The sequence below is a fragment of the Oncorhynchus clarkii genome, chromosome 1 (genome assembly GCF_045791955.1).
Source record: "Oncorhynchus clarkii lewisi isolate Uvic-CL-2024 chromosome 1, UVic_Ocla_1.0, whole genome shotgun sequence".
Lineage (NCBI taxonomy): Eukaryota > Metazoa > Chordata > Actinopteri > Salmoniformes > Salmonidae > Oncorhynchus > Oncorhynchus clarkii.
Window position 1 is genome coordinate 43,787,834 of NC_092147.1, and position 23,814 is coordinate 43,811,647.

Sequence of the window (23,814 nt, forward strand, 5' to 3'; positions counted from 1 at the left end):
TTTGAAATTCTTAGAACATGTTGCCTTTGTGTGCACAGCTACTTACTCATAATAGACTGGTTGGAGTATGGGTATCCAATGGTGTCGGGTCCTCCTGGTAGCGTCCCTGCCGACGGAAGGTCTGGCGTTCCATTTTGAATCTGCCAGAACAAATAGGTCAGTGGTGGTCTACATAGATCAGCTTTCAACCACAGGCCTAAGTAAGCAACAGACAATACTGGATTCAAGCACAAGAGCCAACCAATTACAAATAAAAAAAATCCATCTGTCATCTTTCAACCATCCCAATGTTCTTTATCGTGTGGCTCCCTCACTCACTCTCTTGCCCCCTGGAGAGCAGTCTGGAGGAGGGGTGCTGATGTTCAGGGGGCTGGAGCCACAGCTGGAGGGGGTCGAGCCTCGGGTCCTGGCAGAGAGAAGAACAGACAGCGCCATGAGAGACTGAACAATTCAGCTGATTCAGCTCCAGGTAATTCATCATAGCACAACTGAGACTCATTTGCAAAGCCTGTCACTTTTTTGATAAAGGGTGCATAAATATCAGAGCAGGGAATTCACCCACGAAGGGATGTGTACAGAAAAGTAAATCGCCAAACAAGCCAGGCTTCATGGTCTGGGTGTTATTCTTTTGGTTCTACAGCTATTAACAACCTGTCATCCATTTTCTGCCTCACTCTCTCCATCTCTCACCTCTGACTCTCCATCACCTCCTCTGCGATCATGCGACCGATCTTACCGGCACCTGCACGTGTTCCCCCGGGGATGCCTGGCACCGTCTGAAGGGCCCGTCTCCCTCCACCTGCAATCATACATATCAATCACACTGACTGCTCCTAGACTGACAGATCATTGCATTTTCACATTTGATCCAACTCTCCTATAATCTTGTTACGAGATCTCAGGTATTTCGTACAAATAGATACAGTACATTTAATCAAAAAGTTATTCATTATATTTGGGGCGGCAGGTTAGCCTAGTGGTCTAGTAACTGAAAGGTTACAAGTTCGAATCCCCCAGCTGACAAGGTACAAATCTGTCATTCTGCCCATTATTGAAAATAAGAAATTGTTCTTAACTGACTTGCCTAGTTAAATAAAGGTAAAATAAATAAAATGCATCTTTGCGTCCAGAGAGAATCAGCTGACAAATCTCAGATCTTGTTCCAAAGCCCTAAAGGAAGCCTCTCTGATATGTAGAAAAGCATGCCTTCTTTCACATCACTCAAATGTCACCTTCTGATGTCAGCACACCGTCTATAGATGCAGTGGGAGACACGGCAGACTGAGGATAGCTGGAGTCTGCACCATCCAGCATACTGCACCTAAAGATGGAGTCACACAGCAACATCAGGACCAGTTTCAAGTACAAAAACAGCACAACCACCGAATAAGTACTGCCAGTTAGCTCTAAAACGATCAATGGAGCCCCATTGATACATGAACAGTTAAGAGTATTTTTTCCAATGTAATCTTCGTCATAAATAGGGCGGTAGAGAGAAGGGTGACTTACGAGACCACTGTGTTTGTGGAGACGATGTACTCCACCTCTTTGGTCCAAGGATTCATGAAACTGAACCAGCGACTTCGCAGAGTGATGAAGGAGCCATCTTTAATCTTGAACTTATAACAGTTTGTGTTGATCTTTTCTCTCATCTGAAGCACTGTTAAAAACACAAGATGCCCAGGATGTAAGATCACAGAACAAAATGTGGTGACTAAATATTGTAAGATATAAATCACAAATTAATGTTGTCACGTCAGACAGTTGATCCAATACCTTGTCTGTGGCATTTTGCCAGGTGGCCAATATCATCCTGATGGAAATACTCGTAGAAAGAGGTGCCAAGAAGCTCCTGGGGTAAGTATGCAAGAATGGCTGTGGCCCTGAATAGAGAGGAAAGAGTTTCTTATCCGTGCTGTTCTTTGTTTTTGAGAAGAACTTTAAAATGGCACCGGAGCGTTTCCTATGAACATTAATCAGTTCACGGACATTTTTATGATAGTTTAAATTACCGCCATGAGTAATAATGGCCTGTGAGGTGTCAAGCTGTGAGCAGGAGATTAATTCATAAAATATACAGAGGCTGAACCTGCCTTGATAAACCAACAATGTCATAGTAAAATGAAGTTATAAGCTCCATCATCGTACCTCTGGTCAACAAAGACAAACTTCCCATCGATGGCGTGGCGGGAGACGTAGTCGGTGGGTTTGACACGGATGTCCTCGTGGGAGGACTGGGGGACGATGTGGGGATGCAGCCGGCCGATGGCCACTAGGCAGCTGAGGTTACAGCCCTCATTGTCGGGCTCGTTGTCATCGTCCAGGCCCATCTGGGTGGGCGGCCAGCTCTTCAGGTAGCCAGTACTGTGGATCGTGCAGAAGCTCTTGCGGTCGGCTGTAGGTAGAAAATTGTAAATATATTTCCTCCCATACAATGGTTCTGTTTACAGGTGGTCCATGACTTTAAGTCTAAATGACTGATTTAATGAGAACCACAAGCTAACCAAACAAGTAAAACCAGCCATCTGAAATCAGTGGTCAATCAAGGGGAGAACGTTTTCCTAGATAAAATATTCAACGAGGGCTTCGCTGGACATTTGCATGCTGTTTTGCATAACCTGCACAGCTTTGCTTACTAAATGGTTTTTAAATCGCAGCACATTTTAAAAGATTGAACAGGGGCTTCGTATACTTTTAATCCAGTAGTTCTGAAAGTACCACTCGAGTACTAAAAAGGTGCAGAAAACTGTGCACAATTCTGTACAACGTCATCACGTCATGTGGTCTTTAGTGTTTTGATGCTTTTACACTACATAATGGTTTTCCTAGTTGGATATCCCCATTGACAACTGTATCAAATAGTATGTAATGAATACATGGTAGGAGTGTATTGTATAAGCAGTAAAATATTTTCAAAATCAAAGTATTTGTTTTGGATAGTATCTATTCTCCAAGACTTTGAGCTTAACAGATGCAGTGTGTTAAATGGTGCTAATACATTTCCGACTCCCAGGGTGCAATGCTTCGCCCAGGGCTACTGGCTGGCTACTGCTAGAAAGCCCAGACAAACGCAAAGTAGTCTAAATATATTGTGGTCATAGCGAAGTTATGAATGCATTTCACATTACTTTTGGGTTGTTATCGTATTATATTGCTAACATGAACGCCATGCTGAATATACGTCCATGTCATTGTCACTAAATAATTCCAATTTAGTTGCTAGAAGATTAACGTAGCTTTAAAAAAAAAAAAAAAAAACATTGGGAACTAAACCGCCCTTGCACTGCACTGCTTTGTAACACATTTTACCTAGTGGTTTCGGTGGGCTGGTCCTAATCATCTGCTCTGTAAGCAAAACATTCCCATAGTTCGCTTCTGGAGCCAGTTTTGTCAACAAGCTGTGGGCGTGAAGGTATGATGTTTTCGTTAGAAAACCATTTTGCTTGCTTCTCAAAAGTGTCTCGCACTCAGTGTTGCCATCTAATTTTCAAGGTAAGTTGCTAGAGGCAGGTTGATTTGTTGCTAAAAGTTGCTAAATGACGTTGTGATGTCATTGCGTCATTACGTAGAATACACAATGAAGTTACTCAAATTGACTGGCCCTCTCAGCGAAAAATATGATTTGACATTTGTTCGGGTACAGACAGTCTTATGTACTTCTGGCTGTACAGTGTTGATTGATGTAAGTTCTGTTCAAGATCAAACATTCGTGACTAACTATATTCATTGGGTTTGGCTCGTCGGGTTTGGCTCGTTAAACCCGTACTACTGCTGCTGCAGTCAGCCAACAATGATTTGCAATTTTCTGAAATTGTTCCTGGCCTGCTACTGCCTGTGCACGAACTGAGCGCCTGCTGCTGACATCACTCACAATGCACTTTTGCAGCCAGGCACGTGTGTGACAGAGAAAATTGTTTTGGGGGTAATTTAGAGGGAAAATGCGTGCATTTTAGCATTTGAGGCACTTTTCAAAAGTTGCTAAAAGTAGGTACATTTGTTGCTAGGTGCTGTTTGAAAAAAAGTTGCTAGGGTAGTCTGAAAAGTTGGTAAATTGGCATCACTGCTCGCGCTGTGTCAGCTGCATGCATAAGTAGCCTGGCTAGCTTACAAACAGTGGTGGAAAAAGTATCCAATTGTTATACTTGAGTAAAGATACCTTAATAGAAAATGACTCAAGTAAACATGAAAGTCACCCAGTATAAATAATTTCAAATTGCTTATATTAATTCATTTTAAATACATTTACGGGAAGCCAGGGGCATGCTCCAACACTTAGACAGAATTTAGAAACTAAACATGTGTTTAGTGATTCCGCCAGAGTGGAGGCAATAGGGATGACCAGGGATGTTCTCTTGATAAGTGTGAATTAGACTAGACTATTTTACTGTCCTGCTAAGCATTCAAAATGTAACAAGTACTTCTGGGTGTGAGGGAAAATGTATGGAGTAAAAAGTATATAATTTTCTTTAGGAATGTTGTGAAGTAAAAATTGTAAAAAATACAAATAGTAAAGTAAAGTACAGATACCCCCCAAAAGTACTTACAGTGCCTTGCGAAAGTATTCGGCCCCCTTGAACTTTGCGACTTTTTGCCACATTTCAGGCTTCAAACATAAAGATATAAAACTGTATTTTTTTGTGAAGAATCAACAACAAGTGGGACACAATCATGAAGTGGAACGACATTTATTGGATATTTCAAACTTTTTTAACAAATCAAAAACTGAAAAATTGGGCGTGCAAAATTATTCAGCCCCTTTACTTTCAGTGCCGCAAACTCTCTCCAGAAGTTCAGTGAGGATCTCTGAATGATCCAATGTTGACCTAAATGACTAATGATGATAAATACAATCCACCTGTGTGTAATCAAGTCTCCGTATAAATGCACCTGCACTGTGATAGTCTTTGAGGTCCGTTAAAAGCGCAGAGAGCATCATGAAGAACAAGGAACACACCAGGCAGGTCCGAGATACTGTTGTGAAGAAGTTTAAAGCCGGATTTGGATACAAAAAGATTTCCCAAGCTTTAAACATCCCAAGGAGCACTGTGCAAGCGATAATATTGAAATGGAAGGAGTATCAGACCACTGCAAATCTACCAAGACCTGGCCGTCCCTCTAAACTTTCAGCTCATACAAGGAGAAGACTGATCAGAGATGCAGCCAAGAGGCCCATGATCACTCTGGATGAACTGCAGAGATCTACAGCTGAGGTGGGAGACTCTGTCCATAGGACAACAATCAGTCGTATATTGCACATCTGGCCTTTATGGAAGAGTGGCAAGAAGAAAGCCATTTCTTAAAGATATCCATAAAAAGTGTCGTTTAAAGTTTGCCACAAGCCACCTGGGAGACACACCAAACATGTGGAAGAAGGTGCTCTGGTCAGATGAAACCAAAATTGAACTTTTTGGCAACAATGCAAAACGTTATGTTTGGCGTAAAAGCAACACAGCTCATCACCCTGAACACACCATACCCACTGTCAAACATGGTGGTGGCAGCATCATGGTTTGGGCCTGCTTTTCTTCAGCAGGGACAGGGAAGATGGTTAAAATTGATGGGAAGATGGATGGAGCCAAATACAGGACCATTCTGGAAGAAAACCTGATGGAGTCTGCAAAAGACCTGAGACTGGGACGGAGATTTGTCTTCCAACAAGACAATGATCCAAAACATAAAGCAAAATCTACAATGGAATGGTTCATAAATAAACATATCCAAGTGTTAGAATGGCCAAGTCAAAGTCCAGACCTGAATCCAATCGAGAATCTGTGGAAAGAACTGAAAACTGCTGTTCAAATGCTCTCCATCCAACCTCACTGAGCTCGAGCTGTTTTGCAAGGAGGAATGGGAAAAAATGTCAGTCTCTCAATGTGCAAAACTGATAGACATACCCCAAGCGACTTACAGCTGTAATCACAGCAAAAGGTGGCGCTACAAAGTATTAACTTAAGGGGGCTGAATAATTTTGCACGCCCAATTTTTTTCAGTTTTTGATTTGTTAAAAAAGTTTGAAATATCCAATAAATGTTGTTCCACTTCATGATTGTGTCCCACTTGTTGTTGATTCTTCACAAAAAAAAATACAGTTTTATATCTTTATGTTTGAAGCCTGAAATGTGGCAAAAGATCGCAAAGTTCAAGGGGGCCGAATACTTTCGCAAGGCACTGTAAGTAGTACTTTAAAGTATTTTTACGCCACTGCTTACAACTGCCTCCTTGAGAAGATTCCAACAAATTACTAGACAGACTCAATCCTCTCAATCCGTATGTAACGTGAGACATTTGACAGAAGTACCAAAAATGATATTACCAAACCGTTTCATGTTCTAGTATCAAAAAAAGTACCAAAGACTTTCGGTACAGGGTGCAACACTATACTAACACAGTACACCAGTGACATCATTTAGGATATACAGGTTGTGAGCATAGCGTTTCTGATCTGGCTGACAATGAATTATCTTCTAATGTATGTCAGGCTACAATGCCATCTTCAGTGCACATAATTTTCTTCTTGGTTTCTAGAGATACACATTGAAAGAGAAATGAAACTACTACCGATGTCTAATAGCTCTAACTATCCCTGCTCCACGTGACAGGAACGAGCGCGCAGATCTTGTGAACTAAATGATGCCAGGTTAGAACGCAATCGTTTTTTGCCTTTCTCGGCTGGGAGAGGACTGCAGATGGTTTAGTTTGCATGTATAAGCCATACATTGACATGTCGAGTCCAAAACGAGGGGTTAAAAAAAAAAAAAGTAACGAGGTAGTTTTCAAACCTCGATAGTGTCAATCGAAGTTCTAAAATAAGCATATTGTTTATTAGCCAAGCCACTTGGTCCATAGAGAAGCATACATCCTGTACTCTAATTGTAATGCTAGTATGATGCTAATGATCTGTGATGCCAGGTTTGTGAGTACTGAAATAAAAGGCATCAGGGAAGGAGGCTGGCCTAGATCTTGAGATGGGTACCTTTATTTTTGGAGCAGGTGGAGGGGATGTCCTTGTCCTCTGTTTTGACGTAGGGCCGGTTACACTTCATTCGGCAGAAGAACGAGCGCCTGGCCCCGGAGCACAGTCGAGATGGCCCAGGGGTGATGTCTGTCTTAACTGGTAGACCGGCTGAGGGAGAACAATTGCATCTGCTAAATATTCCCAATAACTTGTATATAATGTTAAAAGCATTATAATCTTATATGCCATGATGTTTATATACTTAATATCGCAGGTAAACTGCCAGGTAATTGGTATACAGTATTTAATGAGACACAATGCTGTATTGACTTTCACCCCGTGTCAAACTACTTTCCTGACTTGACCTGCCCTTATGAGGACAGGGTTGGACATGACAGGAGGTAGAGTTTACTTTTGGCATCAATGAGCCGCTCCCGAGGTGCTGTATCCGATGACGACAGTTGCTCCTTGACTTTGGCAATGTCTTTAGGATGCAAGTAATCAAACAGACTCTGGCCAATTAGGTCATTCTGAGGAAAGGGAGATTGACTTTGGAAATTAGCATTTGTAAGCTCAGATTTGGTCTGGTATAGTACAACATGAATTACAGTAGGACATTTGACAGGAATGGAGACGTGCCTGGCAATAGTTGAGGATCTTGTAAACTGACTCCGAGACAAAAAGGATCTTCCCACGATCACATCCAACAACAAACAGAAAGCCGTCAGCAGCCTAAAGGAAGACACACAAAACATTGAGGCTTGTGTCGTCAGGCTCACCCAGAGAGCAACTTAGCAAAGAGGAGTTAGAGGGCTTGAACCTACCCTCAATATTAAGTGCTTCAGTTCATCATCGGTCAGGAAAGACGGCTTGTAGTTCGCCTCTGTGTAAGGGTTTGCTGCTCCTGTAGAAAAACACAAAACATTGTCATTGAATTCTCAAGTCACAACTTCTCCTCTTTGATGTCCAGTGACAATTTGCTTGCTGTCTCTCTCACCTCTTAATGTCTTCATATGCTGGACAGCCATGCGTAGGACAGTGAGTTTGTCCAGCTTGTGGGACATAGCGTTGCAGGTAGGGACTAATGCAGCCAGCTCGTCTATGAAGCTGTTCATCTTGTCCCTGCGCCGCTTCTCAATCTGACTGTGTGCCTCCCTATTGGCAGTGTAGCAGTAAGCAACGAGTCAGAACAACTCCTAGTCCTTCTGTTACACAGCGCAATCTATAGACTACATAAAGTGCCTATTCATCGATGGGACACAAGGCTTTCTCTGTGTCTAATAAAATACAAAAATGAGCATTCAATTCACCCTGCAAGAGAGATTAGAATATATTTGATCCTGGAGTTCAACAACTTGCCAGGTCACTAGAAACACCATGCGTAGCTGCCGACAGAGACATTTAAAAGTGAACCATGAGGATTCAAGAATGAGTCTGGGTACCTGGCATTTTTTATCCGGCCCTGGTGATCACCACACTCCCTGGAAGAAGGGGGAAAAGGAGACACGTTTTAGTGAAAACTGTCTTGCACCAATCACACACACGCAACATGGATCCTGTTACAATAACAACCCATTCACCACTGGTCCACATAGGTTATGTAAATGGTTCATACACAGCCCTATACTATCTCAACATCTATGCCTCCCATGTACAATATAGAACCAGTTACATGTAATAAAACAAATCAGCCTCACTGTAGGGTAATTCATGCCGTTTGCTGCAAAAATTCTCTCCTAAGTTTTTCCTTGTCTGTATCCATACTGCTATGGAAGTTAATCGGATGCCATCATTAACCATCCTTCCTAGCAAAATGTTCTGTCTACAAGTCCTGTTTCCAAACCTTTAATATTGAAAGTATTTATCCAAAAAAGCTAACTGCAACCAAAGGTAAAAAATTAAACCATACATACTTGAAAGAAAATCCATCAATTCTGCAAAGAAAATAATGTGTTAATCATTCCGTTGTCAGATGAATGTGGATCAATGACAGACTGCAGGAAAACTACTGAGCAGACATACAAATTAGTCAATATAGCAATTTGCCCTCAAATATTTATTTTTGCAGATTGCTTGCTATAATTCTGAGAAAATGTGCAAAGTAAGTGGGTTGGGTTAATTATTCATTCATAGCTTTAGAATTTAGTGAACTCATCTCCAGCACTGACTGTGCACAGTGGGCCACAGTGTGGTGATGCTTACTGGTAGTCGGAGGTGCTGCCCTTTCTCTTGCGGGTGTAGTCCATGCCTGGGGTGTTGACGGAGCTGCTGATCAGGTCGCTGGAGCTGGGGGACATGAACTCATTCATTGTAGAGGTAATGTCCATTCTTTGGTCTGCCATTAGACAATCTGAAACAGAAATATGAATTAGAGTTACTAACTTGTATTATTTTGAGGAAGGATAATTCAAATGGAATTTAAGAAAAATGCCGGACAAAGCAAGGCACAAAAGGGGTCACGCTCACCACAAATGTTCATTCCAGCTTCTGGAATTTCCTTCCATCCATTTGCAATTGCTCTGGATGAAAAAAAGTGTATACCGTAAATCTTTAATAGCTGAACATTGGCACACATTTCAGCAAATAAATGCCTGTTTCAAATAAAGACGCTGGGTCTAAATGAATTGTTTACGAGGTTACCATCGACACGTCTGATATTCCCACAGTCATATGCATTTAAAAACGTTATTTTATTCTGTCATCATTGCTAGCCATAGTGGCACTAAAAAGAAAACATCAAATGTATGGTGCTGAAGCGCAAAATCTGGGGTGTATATGATAGGCAACCTAGTCTTTGCAAGTTTGATCTGGGATGGATTTGTTATTACACTTTACAAAAATATAAAAACAACTTTTACTGGGGAGTTTTATCATTGCATTGTGCTACAAAGTACACCAGCATCGGTGTACTTTAGGACCATGCGGACGGCTCAGAGCGGTCAGGTAGGCTGTTTGGTGGTTTCAGCCACAGAGAGTGCGAACAGGTGAGGGCTTTGTGTGTTGTGCTTTTTCTCTGAGTTGTAAAAGCAAGCAGAGCAGAAACTGGCTACTCTTTATTTGACTGATGTAGCTGGCAAGGTAAATGCTGTTTGACTTAACAGAAAAAAGCATTTATTCCTAGTGCTGAGCTAGTAGTATAACTGACATGTAACGTTAGCTAGTGTTTCATCCCCTCGACTGAAGTTCTGTCTGAAGTGAATGAGCTAACTAGCTAGCTAGTAGCTACCACAGCCAGTTCAGCTGCAGCTAGCCTCTAGATATCCGTCAGATAGCAGTGCCTAACAGCTGTTGTGTAACCTTTGTTTTGTCCCGTTTTAACAGAAGTAAATTAACTTGGCTCGTTTCTGCCAGTTGATGTACCATTAGAGCTAGCCAAAAGTTGGCTAACGCTAGATGATATTTTTGCCCTAATTAAAGTCAGTATAGCAATGTAACGTTATTGATTTGTCAGTTTCCCTAGCCATTTCTCTACTTTTCACACTGACACGGTATAAAACAGCTCCACAGGCTTCATTGTCATGGTGCAGTCAGTACACAACACTACAGTATGTTCATCATGTCTTAGCAGGATCAGGTGGTGACAGGTGTCCCAGCAGGGTCAGACAGCCAGGGAAGACCAGTCTATGGAGCCCAGGTGAATTTTGCAGTATATTATAACAATCAGTGAGTGGATACAAAGTTCCGTCTTGAGTTGATGGGTAGACTAGAGTCTGAGAATAATGGTAATTTCAGTAAATTAACCATTGATTCTGTTCTTGGATAATATAATGTATGAATCTACACCGAGGTAATTCTTTGTCATGCCTCATCTGAGCAGGATCAAATGGTGACAGGTCAGGCAACCAGGGAAAACCAGTCTGACGGCACTGAGGTGAACTTTCGCATATACAACACTTTATTCTATCGGTGCAACAAACACTGAACAAGCCAGAAGCTTCAGAGAATGAAAAACCTCTAAAGTCAAACTGTATCAATGGCTTTTCCCAATGACACAAAACCAACAGTCTGCCGTACTGTTGGTTGTCACTCTGGTCTTGGCCTAACACACCTGAAACCAAAGAATGTTTCACTAACATCCAAAAGCTGAGTGTGATGCGTTACTCATGATAGTATCTTGTAGAAGTGTTTAGAAATATATTCAGGCCTAAAATATACTTTTTGGTCCACCAGCCACTGTGGCAGGTTGATTTAAAAATCTACCAGCCATTCAGATTTTTTTTACCAGCCAAAACATTCCCCCCCCCCCCCACAAAAACACACAAAAAATAAATAAAATGGATGAGCATGCTTTGTAATTAATGTCTCTTAAAACAAATTTGTTACTATAAGTAACGTGGTATATTGTTTAAGTTCATTTCATTTTTTGTGACCTTAGGCTTTTAGCCAAAATATCAGACGAGACAACATTTTCACCTGCCCCTTTAAGGGCGGGAGGTTACCATGGTAACGTGACTGGAGTCATGTTTGTGCCTGTGAGATTGAGTCTGACTAATAGCCAACCTCTTCTCTTCCCTAGCAGTTGAATCTCAAACATTGAAAAACAATTCTAGCTTGTGAACAAAACAATGCAAATAGCCAATAAACAGAAGGACAAAGTCTCACTTCAGCAGAATTTTGTTTAAAGTCAATTTTATAAACATTTATGCCTGTGCGCAGGACTTCTAAAAATTAATCTTTCACTCAGATCTTCATGTGCGCAAAGCCCCCAGCCAGGGATGCAGCGCGAGGTGGGATAGGCTCCATACGATTCGTAGTTCTTTGACTTTGTCCAATTAATTTAACATCTATGAAACAAAAAAAGGCAGAAACAGCTATAAAATGTGATCATACTTGACTATTTATATTCACACAGGCGAGTGAAATGCTTGCACTGTGGAGCTGTGAAAACCAGCCAACGTGACTAGTGAAAGACATCTTTCCCATCAATGTCAAAATCGACACACATTTGGCAGGTAGTGGGTGTTCATTTTAGGCCCTGAACATATGCTATTCTTATTTACAATAAAAGTTACCCCAAAATGGTCATATTAGATTGTTTAGAAATGCAGGAAATTAGCTTTACATGCCCCAAAAATTCTGAGGAAGGACCCCCAGATCCCCTGCCAGGTTATGACCCCTCCGAACTTCTAAAACCAAAGTTGCACCCCTGAAACGCAAGAACTTCAAAGATTTTGCTGAGTTACAGTTCATAAGGAATTTCAGTCAATTGAAAGAAATTCATTAGGTTCTAATCATGGGATTTCACATGACTGGGAATACAGATATGCATCTGCTGGTCACAGATATCTTTTTTAAAAAAAGAAAGAAAAAAAAAGGTAGGGGCGTGGATCAGAAAACCAGTCAGTATCTGGTGTGACCACCCTTTGCCTCATACAGCGCAACATCTCTTTCGCATATTTTATTTTTTTGTACTTTTTACCCCCTTTTCTCCCCAATCTCGGGATATCAAATTTGAACTTTGTCTTGTCCGTAGGGGAGTTGCAGCGATGGGACTCGGGAGAGGCAAAGGTTGAGAGCAATGCTTCAGAGTTGATCAGGCTGTTGATTGTGGCCTGTGGAATGTTGTCCCATCCCTCTTCAATGGCTGGGCGAAGTTGCTGGTTATTGGCGGGAAATGGAAAACGCTGTCGTACACGTCAAGCATCCGTCAAGTATTTGGACAATGGACCAACTGGGATTTTTAACTTCCAGGAATTGTGTACAGATCCTTGCGACATGGGGCCGTGCATTATCATGCTGAAAACATGAGGTGATGGCGGCGGATGAATGGCACAACAATGGGCCCCAGGATCATGTCACAGTATCAATGTGCACCTCCTGGTTGGTTGGTCTGGTACTCCTTCTCTAAGACACTGAGCTAGGTGCTCTACCTGTACAGAGAAGAGGACTGTCAGATGTGGTCTGACTACGGCAGTAATTCTAACATCCTAGACCTAGGTTACACATCACAGAAACTCACACAATACTATGTTGGAAAATCAAGGACAGTAACAGAAGCAATTTCACAGTAAAAAACAAAAACGCCCTCTTTCAAATTAAAATCACATAGGTATAATATGGATATTTAGGCTATCATTAAATCAGAAGTTTTGCAGAGCATAGGCATTCTGTTAATCTTCCATACTATTCATGGGCCTTTTTGTTAAAAGGCTTCAAGCTTGTGAAAGTTATTCCCTCCTGGCCTAAAAAAGCAAAGCACTTCTTGTTAGTCTCTTTTCTGTGGGAGTGGGACAAAACCCTGGGAAACCCAGTCATGATCAGCACAACGCGAAGCACAAAACGGTCAGTTTTGCCCAGCGTAATTTCCCTCCTTTACTTGATTAAAACATTGTCTCTGAGGACATGATCACAATAAGGCTCCCAGCGCAGCTGAGGACAGTGGTTTACTGTACAGCAGTTTCCATGACTTATAAATTTACAACTAGAGGTCGACCAATTAATCGGAATGGCCGATTAATTAGGGCCGATTTCAAGTTTAAATCAAATCAAATTTTGTCACATACACATGGTTAGCAGATGTTAATGTGAGTGTAGCGAAATGCTTGTGCTTCTAGTTCCGACAATGCAGTAATAACCAACAAGTAATCTAGCTAACAATTCCAAAACTACTACCTTATAGACAGACACAAGTGTAAGGGGATAAAGAATATGTACATAAAGATATATGAATGAGTGATGGTACAGAGCGGCATAGGCAAGATACAGTAGATGGTATTGAGTACAGTATATACATATGAGATGAGTATGTAAACAAAGTGGCATAGTTAAAGTGGCTAGTGATACATGTATTACATAAAGATGCAGTAGATGATATAGAGTACAGTATATACGTATACATATGAGATGAATAATGTAGGGTATGTAAACATATTAGGTAGCATTGTTTAAAGTGGCTAGTGATATATTTTACATCATTTCCCATCAATTCCCATTATTAAAGTGGCTGGAGTTGAGTCAGTGTGTTGGCAGCAGCCACTCAATGTTAATGGTGGCTGTTTAACAGTCTGATGGCCTTGAGATAGAAGCTGTTTTTCAGTCTCTCGGTCCCAGCTTTGATGCACCTGTACTGACCTCGCCTTCTGGATGATAGCGGGGTGAACAGGCAGTGGCTCGGGTGGTTGTTGTCCTTGATGATCTTTATGGCCTTCCTGTGACATCGGGTGGTGTAGGTGTCCTGGAGGGCAGGTAGTTTGCCCCCGGTGATGCGTTGTGCAGACCTCACTACCCTCTGGAGAGCCTTACGGTTGTGGGCGGAGCAGTTGCCGTACCAGGCGGTGATACAGCCCGACAGGATGCTCTCGATTGTGCATCTGTAGAAGTTTGTGAGTGCTTTTGGTGACAAGCCGAATTTCTTCAGCCTCCTGAGGTTGAAGAGGTGCTGCTGCGCCTTCTTCACGATGCTGTCTGTGTGGGTGGACCAATTCAGTTTGTCTGTGATGTGTACGCCGAGGAACTTAAAATTTACTACCCTCTCCACTACTGTTCCATCGATGTGGATAGGGGGGTGTTCCCTCTGCTGTTTCCTGAAGTCCACAATCATCTCCTTAGTTTTGTTGACGTTGAGTGTGAGGTTATTTTCCTGACACCACACTCCGAGGGCCCTCACCTCCTCCCTGTAGGCCGTCTCGTCGTTTATAACCATCGGTAATTTTGGGTGCCAATTTTTAAAGTTTTTATATACCTTTATTTAACTTAAGAACACATTCTTATTTTCAATGACGGCCTAGGAACGGTGGGTTAACTGCCTTGTTCAGGGGCAGAACGACAGATTTTCACCTTGTCAACTCGGGGGACCCAATCTTGCAACATTGCAGTTAACGAGTCCAACGCAATAACGACCTGCCTCTCTCTCGTTGCACTCCACAAGGAGATTGCCTGTTACGCGAATGCATTAAACTTACTTATAAAAAACAATCATAACCACTAGTTAACTACACATGGTTGATGATATTACTAGATATTATCTAGCGTGTCCTGCGTTGCATATAATCTGATTGAGCATACAAGCATCTAAGTATCTGACTGAGCGGTGGTAGGCAGAAGCAGGCGCGTAAACATTCATTCAAACAGCACTTTCGTGCATTTTGCCAGCAGTTCTTCGTTGTGCGTCAAGCATTGCGCTGTTTATAACTTCAAGCCTATCGACTCCCGAGATGAGGCTGGTGTAACCGAAGTGAAATGGCTAGCTAGTTAGCGTGCGCTAATAGCGTTTCAAACATCACTGAGCCTTCTAGTAGTTGTTCCCCTTGCTCTGCATGGGTAACGCTGCTTCGATGGTGGCTGTTGTCGTTGTGTTGCTGGTTCGAGCCCAGGGAGGAGCGAGGAGAGGGACGGAAGCTATACTGTTACACTTGCAATACTAAAGTGCCTATAAGAACATCCAATAGTCAAAGGTTAATGAAATACAAATGGTATAGAGGGAAATAGTCCTATAATAACTACAACCTAAAACTTCTTACCTGGGAATATTGAAGACTCATGTTAAAAGGAACCACCAGCTTTCATATGTTCTCATGTTCTGAGCAAGGAACTGAAACGTTAGCTTTCTTACATAGCACATATTACACTTTTACTTTCTTCTCCAACACTTTATTTTTGCATTATTTAAACGAGGCTAAATTTATTTTATTGATGTATTATATTAAGTTAAAATAAGTGTTCATTCAGTATTGTTGTAATTGTCATTATTACAAATAAAAAGTTTAAATATTTTTATTTATAAAAAAAAAAATAATAATAATAATATTCGGCCGATTAATCGGTATTGGCTTTTTGGTCCTCCAATAATCGGTATCGGCGTTGAAAAATCATAATCGGTCGACCTCTATTTACAACCAATATTCTTGACAGATATCTTGGATCATTTCTACACTTCAATAAACTTGTGAGCATATTCAATATCCAAAAAGGCAGTTTGGAGCATTACTTGAATGTAACATTACCAAATTAAGGACTGGCATTCAGACAACGATCAAGATCTAGGAAATATTGGACTCTGCCCATGTACAAATCACTGGCAAAGGACAGACTTTAGGGAGCCAAAAACCCACCTCCCAAAGTTGTCACAAAGCAGCATTGTTGGGTTGTTACAGTACACTAGCTAGCTAGATAGCCCACATAGAAAAGAATGTGACATAGAAACACTGGCTTGACGTGCACTGTGAAGGAGGAAATATATAATCCCCTGTTCAACTGCGTGTATAACCCATGACTTGTGCGATGGGGCGGCCGGTAGCCTAGAGGTTAAGAGCATTGGGCCAGTAACTGAAAGGTTCAAATCCCCGAGCCGACTAGGTGAAGAATCTGTCCGTGCCCTTGAGGAAGGCACTTAACCCTAATATCTCCAGTAATTTACTTTGGATAAGAGCGTCTGCTCTATATAAATAGTTTGATTTAATATTTACATGCTTTGCAAGAAGAACAATTTCCCTAATAATCCTGTTTACATGGACATCTGAAATCCTGATGGGATACATGCAGAAAAATCACCAATCAAAATAAACGCTCTACCACAGCGACCATGTTATTTTTGGGAAGTCTAATTCTGAGTTTGGGTATATAAAGTTTGTATGTGAACATTTCTATGATGGATACTTTTCCCCCCGAACTCACGCCACTCGTTAGGGAGGCTTGCACTGCTGGCACATGCCAAATCAAATACACTGCTCAAACTCCGATTAAGCTGGTTTACATGTCCCAGGGTTTCCATTAGGAAGATGTGGCGCCCCGAACAATGTGACTGGGAAGATTTGAATTTAACGGCCATTTCAGAAATGAACCCGACCCATATGCATTGGGTGCATAAGCCATTAAGGCGTCCACCTACGGTGCTCAGAATGACAGAAGTCACATTTAGATTGTGGTAATGTTCTTAACAGAACATCAAACTCATGTAATGAAGCAGCCAAAAAAAACAATTTAAATATTTGTCAAAACACAATTCGCAGGAAAACACCATTCTAAACAGAGCACGTGATAATGGTTTCATATGTGACAGAGAGGGGGGGGGGGGGGGGGGGCAACAACTAGGCTGGGTTGCTAATATGATTAGGATTGTGCCTTTGGCTTCTGAACAATAAAATAAAGTTGATATGAAAACCAACAGAACAGGAGAGATTGTCAAATAGACCACAATGGGTGACATTCAACAGTGAGTGTAGCACAAAGAAAACCGTCTCAACTGGATCACTCTGTACAGATGACAGTAGGAGCATCTGCTCTGAGATAACATATATAAAATACTCCGATGACACATCCAATTCTGATTACATGATTCAGTTTACAATGGACGAGTTTGACCTTGGTACAAGGAGAACATTCTGGATCTGAATGCCACCAAGACCAAAGACCTTAGAATAGACTTTAGGAAGCAATCAGCTCCGAAAGAAATCACCATTGGTGACCAGAGCATAGGTGGAGTACAAGTACCTTGGTACAATAGTTGACAATAAGATGAACATTGGAGCCAACAGTAGGCGAGTTATCTAAATGTCAGTCAAGACTGTACTTCCTGCGTAATCTTAGAAGGCTGAATGTCAAATCTGTTTTACAATCCCTTTGAGGTCGACAGATTATGATTTTTCAACGCCGATACCAATTATTGGAGCACCAAAAAAGCAGATACCGATTAATCTGCCAATTTTTGAATGGCAATTACAACAATACTGAATGAACCCTTATTTTAACTTAATATAATACATCAATAAAAATCTATTTAGCCTCAAATAAATAATGAAACATGTTCAATTTGGTTTAAAATAATGCAAAAACAAAGTGTTGGAGAAGAAAGTAAAAGTGCAATATGTGCCATGTAAAAAAAGCTAACGTTTAAATTCCTTGCTCAGAACATATGAAAGCTGGTGGTTCCTTTTAACATGAGACTTCAATATTCCAAGGTAAGAGGTTTAAGGTTGTAGTTATTATAGTATTTATAGGACTATTTCTCTCTACCATTTGTATTTCATAAACCTTTGACTATTGGATGTTCTTATTAGATGTCGACCGATTAATCGGAATGGCCGATTTAATTAGGGCCGATTTCAAGTTATAACAATCGGAAATCTTTTTTTTTGGGCCCCGATTTGCCGATTTTTTTATTTATTTATTTATTTATTATTATTTTTTTGTACACCTTTATTCAATCTTTATTTAACTAGGCAAGTCAGTTAAGAACACATTCTTATGTTCAAAGACGGCCTAGGCCTCCCGGGTGGCGCAGTGGTTAAGGGCGCTGTACTGCAGCGCCAGCTGTGCCATCAGAGACTCTGGGTTCGCGCCCAGGCTCTGTCGTAACCGGCCGCGACCGGGAGGTCCATGGGGCAACGCACAATTGGCCTAGCGTCGTCCAGGCTAGGGAGGGCTTGGTCGGTAGGGATGTCCTTGTCTCATCGCGCACCAGCGACTCCTGTGGCGGGCCGGGCGCAGTGCGCGCTAACCAAGGTTGCCAGGTGCACGTGTAGCCTCCGACACATTGGTGCAGCTGGCTTCCGGGTTGGATGCGCGCTGTGTTCAGAAGCAGTGCGGCTAGGTTGGGTTGTGTATCGGAGGACGCATGACTTTCAACCTTCGTCTCTCCCGAGCCCGTACGGGAGTTGTGGCGATGAGCGATGGCTGGTTAGTTAGCGCGTTAGCATTTCAAACTTCACTCGCTCTGAGCCTTGGGGTGGTTGTTTCCCTTTCTCTGCATTGGTAATGCTGCTTCGATGTGGTGGCTGTTGTCGTTGTGTTGCTGGTTCGAGCCCAGGGAGGAGCGAGGAGAGGGACGGAAGCTATACTGTTACACTGGCAATACTAAAGTGCCTATAAGAACATCCAATAGTCAAAGGTTAATGAAATACAAATGGTATAGAGGGAAATAGTCCTATAATAACTACAACCTAAAACTTCTTACCTGGGAATATTGAAGACTCATGTTAAAAGGAACCACCAGTTTTCATGTGTTCTCATGTTCTGAGCAAGGAACTGAAACGTTAGCTTTCCTACATAGCACATATTGCACTTTTACGTTCTTCTCCAACACTTTGTTTTTGCATTATTTAAACCAAATTGAACATGTTTCATTATCTACTCGAGGCTAAATTGATTTTGATGTTTTATATTAAGTTAAAATAAGTGTTCAGTATTGTTGTAATTGTCATTATTACAAATACATTTTTTAAATATTTAATTTAAATTTAAATATGTAATTAAAAAAATAATTATTATTTAAAAAAAAATAAAAAAATTGGCCTATTAATTGGTGTCTGCTTTTTTGGTCCTCCAATAATCGGTATCGGTATTGAAAAATCAGAATCGGTTGACCTCTGGTTCTTATAGCCACTTTAGTATTGCCAGTGTAACAGTATAGCTTCCGTCCCTCGCCTCGCCCCCTACCTGGGCTCGAATCAGGAACACATCGACAACAGCCAACCTCGAAGCATAACCCATCGCTCCACAAAATCCGCAGCCCTTTCAGAGCAAGGGGAACAACTACTCCAAGTCTCAGAGCGAGTGACGTTTGAAACGCTATTAGCACGCACCCCGCTAACTAGCTAGGCATTTCACATCGGTTACACCAGCCTAATCTCGGGAGTTGATAGGCTTGAAGTCAAACCGCTCAATGCTTGAAGCATTGCGAAGAGCTGCTGGCAAAATGCACAAAAGTGCTGTTTGAATGAATGCTTATGAGCCTGCTGCTGCTTACCATCTCTCAGTCAGACTGCTCTATCAAATTAGACTTACTTATAACATAATAACACACAGAAATACAAGCCTTTGGTCATTAATATGGTCAAATCTGGAAACCAGCATTTCGAAAACAAAACGTTTATTATTTCAGTGAAATACAGAACCGTTCCGTATTTTATCTAACAGGTGGCATCCCTAAGTCTAAATATTGCTGTTGCATTGTACAACCTTCAATGTTATGTCATAATTACATACAATTCTGGCAAATTAGTTCGCAACAAGCCTGGCGGCCCAAACTGTTGCATATAGCCTGACTGTGTGCAATGAACGCAAGAGAAGTGACACAATTTCACCTGGTTAATATTGCCTGCTAACCTGGATTTCTTTTAGCTAAATATGCAGGTTTAAAAAGATATACTTCTGTACATTGATTTTAAGAAAGGCATTGATGTTTATGGTTAGGTACAGTTGTGCAACGATTGTGCTTTTTTCACAAATGCGCTTTTGTTAAATCATCTCCCGTTTGGCGAAGTTGGCCGTCTTTGTTAGGAAGAAAGTCTTCACAAAGTTCACAACGAGCCAGGCGGCCAAAATTGCTGCATATACCCTGACTCTGTCGCAAGAGAAGTGACACAATTTACCTAGTTCAAATAAATTCATGTTAGCAGGCAATATTAACTAAATATGCAGGTTTTCAAATATATACTTGTGTATTGATTTTAAGAAAGGCATTGATGTTTATGGTTAGGTACATGTTGGAACAACGAGTCCTTTTTCGCAAATGCGCACCGCATCGATCATATGCAACGCAGGACACGCTAGATAAACTAGTAATATCATCAACCATGTGTACTTAACTAGTGATGATTGATTGATTGTTTTTTATAAGATAAGTTTAATGCTAGCTAGCAACTTACCTTGGCTTCTTACTGCATTTGCGTAACAGGCAGGCTCCTCGTGGAGTGCAATGAGGCAGGTGGTTAGAGCGTTGGACTAGTTAACTGTAAGGTTGCAAGATTGAATCCCCGAGCTGACAAGGTAAAAATCCGTTCCTAGGCAGTCATTGAAAATAAGAATGTGTTCTTAACTGACTTGCCTAGTTAAATAAAGGTATTTTTTTTATATCGTCCAAATCGGTGTCCTACAATACCGATTGTTATGAAAACTTGAAATCAGCCCTAATTAAATCGGCCATTACGATTACTCGGTCAACCTCTAATCCTTTTACAGATGTTTTATTGAACCTGCCTTAACATTTAGTGTAGTTGCCTGGTTTGGTTCCTTCACATGGGCAAGTCAGAAAACTATAGAGTGGGGAAATTCTACTAAGCTAACATATGGAATTGTTTTAAGATGGTCATACCATAGATCATTTAGCTACTTGATTTTGAATTTTAGGACCCCTTTAGGTATCAAAATAATTGATTTGGCCTTTACTACTACCAAATCAAATTTTATTTGTCACATACACATGGTTAGCAGAAGTTAATGCGAGTGTAGCGAAATGCTTGTCCCATAGGAATGCATTGAATAACATTCATAAAATGGCAAAATACATTACTTATTTTTTGACTAATGTTTTGAAGTGTCCGTCTTAGATCTAGGACATAAGAAAGCTAAGGAAATGGTTTTGTTTTTTTGGACCCCTTAGTTTTGTGCCAACAAAAATACCTCCATATTTCCATAAATTTGTATGGGTTACCATCAGGCGAGTCCCGTGACATTTGTAGGGGTCGTAGACAAAAAACATAACACCATCTTGTTCATGAGTCTCATCTTTCCAGAATGGTCATATTAGTTTAGGCCATACCAGTTTAGGCCATACCATTTGGACGCTACAGACATTTTCGTGATGTCTCATGGTCTGAAAAACACAGCTGTAGCTCGACCACCTTCCACCGCAGAAGCGGAAGGCTGACATAGGCGAATTGAGACGCAGCCCATGCAAAAAAAAACAGCTAGCTTAAAAACTGACAGATTTTGACAGGATGTTTTTATTATGTTACTTAGATTGATGCACGGGTGTGTCAATAGACTTAAGGATGAATAGTTCTGTAGTAGTGTCAGTGCGGTGTCAGTGTACTAGTGTCAGTGCGGCTTTTAAGTGAGCATGTGTGATTTATCTTGTATAGACCATGGTTGTTGAATCTTGGCCCCTGACCACTTCCTGTTGCGCTGCATTTTATTTTATTGTTGTGACCGCCGTCAACAAGTTGTGGCTAACTTGCCTTCCCCTCCCCTTTTTCTGCATCCCAACTGTGTAGTGATTTTCATTCTGACATGTGAAAGGCAATAATACGCCACAAAGCCTCTAGTCTGCAACAAGAAGAAGTTTAGCTAGCTAGCCATCTTTAGCTACTAGGGACAGCTAAGGGTTGAGTGCTGTGTAGGGTTTCGTTGATACAGGACAATGTGTGTGGAATAACATTTTTGTAACATGCACTTGACATGTTGAGTTCTCTGGGGCAGTTAGCTAGCCGGATGTAGTGGGGCCTGGTGTTCTAAAGGGTTTTGTTATTGTTTACATTCTAAAAAAAGGTCTATAGCACAGCTCTTTAATGAAAACACTCTGAAGTTTCTAAAACTGTTTGAATGATGTCTGTGAGTATAAACAGAACTCATATGGCAGGCAAAAACCTGAGAAAAAAATCCAACCAGGAAGTGGGAAATCTGAGGTTTGTAGTTTTTCAAATCTTTGCCTAACCAATATAGTGTCTATGGGGGTCATGTTGCACTTCCTATGGCTTCCACTAGATGTCAACAGTCTTTAGAACCTTGTTTCAGGCTTCTACTGTGAAGGGGGAGAGAATAAGAGCTGTTTGAGTCAGAGGTCTGGCAGAATGCCATGAGCCCAGTCAGGCGCGCGGCCGTGAGAGCTAGCTAGCTGTGTTCCTTTTCATTTCTAAAGACAAAGGAATTGTCTGGTTGAAATATTATTGAAGATTTATGATAACATCCTAAAGATTGATTCTATACATCGTTTGACATGTTTCTACGAACTGTAATATAACTTTGACTTTTCGTCTGAACTAATTGCTTGCGCACTGTGCATTTGGATTACTGGGCTAAACGCGCAAACAAAAAGGAGGTATTTGGACATAAATGATGGACTTTATCGAACAAAACAAACATTTCTTGTGGAACTGGAATTCCTGGGAGTGCATTCCGATGAATATCAAAGGTAAGTGAATATTTATAACGCTATTTCTGAGTTGTGACACCTCTCCTTCTTTGGAAAATGGCTATGTTTTTCTGTGACTTGGCGCTGACCTAACATAATAGCAAGGTGTGCTTTCGCTGTAAAGCTTTTTGAAATCAGACACTGTGGCTGGATTAAAGAGAAGTTTCTTTAAAATGTTTTCTAATACTTGAATGTTTGAGGAATTCTAATTATGAGATTTCTGTTTTGAATTTGGCACCCTGCAATTTCACTGGCTGTTGGTTAAGTGGGACGCTAGCGTCCCACATATCCCAGAGACGTTAAAGGCAATGCTACCAAATACTAATTAAGTGCATGTAAACTTCTGACCCACTGGGAATGTGATGAAAGAAATAAGATTAAATAATTCAGTCTCTACTATTATTCTGACATTTCACATTCTTAAAATAAAAGTGGTGATCCTAACTGAATTTTTACTAGGATTAAATGTCAGGAATTGTGAAGAACAGAGTTTAAATGTATTTGGCTAAGGTGTATGTAAACTTCCGACTTCAACTGTGTATCAGACCTTTTTTTGATGTACTCAAAGATCCATTATTAGCATGTTTTAATTACTCCTATACAAATGGTAGACTTTCAGGTACTCAACAAGGTCTGATTTCATTACTACTAAAACAGGACCCAGGTAGTAAGTATAAAGAGTCAGTCAATTAAAAAAAATCTGGAAGCCTCGAACACTTCAATGTTGTGATACAAAAAAATCCTGGCGACATGCATAGCAGATAGAATAAACAAAAGGTTTCATCAGATATTGTTCATCCTGATCTGACAGGTTTTTTACATGGAAGATATATTGGAGATAATATATGACAATTACTTGAAACTGAACATTATAAAACATCGAAGACATTTTGAAAAGGCGTTTGATAAACTACGACTAGAATTTATATATAAATGCCTGGATTACTTTACATTTTGGTAAATATCTTATATAATGGGTTAAAGTTATGTACAGCAACCCCAGATTTAAAAT

At 40.9% G+C, this 23,814-nt stretch overlaps 1 protein-coding gene across 2 annotated transcripts in view; it reads right to left on the reverse strand.

Moving 5' to 3' along the window:
- Nucleotides 1–23,814, reverse strand: part of LOC139407642 (basic helix-loop-helix ARNT like 1a) — a 29,676-nt gene that overhangs the window by 1,222 nt on the left and 4,640 nt on the right. The window contains exons 2-17 of one of the 2 annotated variants that reach the window (XM_071151490.1): nt 9,422–9,474; nt 9,158–9,305; nt 8,869–8,889; nt 8,398–8,436; nt 7,953–8,110; nt 7,780–7,859; nt 7,595–7,687; nt 7,368–7,485; nt 6,974–7,123; nt 2,149–2,395; nt 1,777–1,883; nt 1,510–1,660; nt 1,233–1,321; nt 691–799; nt 319–406; nt 47–140 (exon numbers count right to left, since the gene is read on the reverse strand). In XM_071151490.1, coding sequence (XP_071007591.1) covers nt 47–140; nt 319–406; nt 691–799; nt 1,233–1,321; nt 1,510–1,660; nt 1,777–1,883; nt 2,149–2,395; nt 6,974–7,123; nt 7,368–7,485; nt 7,595–7,687; nt 7,780–7,859; nt 7,953–8,110; nt 8,398–8,436; nt 8,869–8,889; nt 9,158–9,305; nt 9,422–9,434 — 1,705 coding nt within the window. In that variant the 5' untranslated portion in view covers nt 9,435–9,474. Of the gene's footprint in view, nt 1–46; nt 141–318; nt 407–690; nt 800–1,232; nt 1,322–1,509; nt 1,661–1,776; nt 1,884–2,148; nt 2,396–6,973; nt 7,124–7,367; nt 7,486–7,594; nt 7,688–7,779; nt 7,860–7,952; nt 8,111–8,397; nt 8,437–8,868; nt 8,890–9,157; nt 9,306–9,421; nt 9,594–23,814 lie in introns of those variants that run through there. The other variant, XM_071151483.1, reaches the window with a different exon arrangement.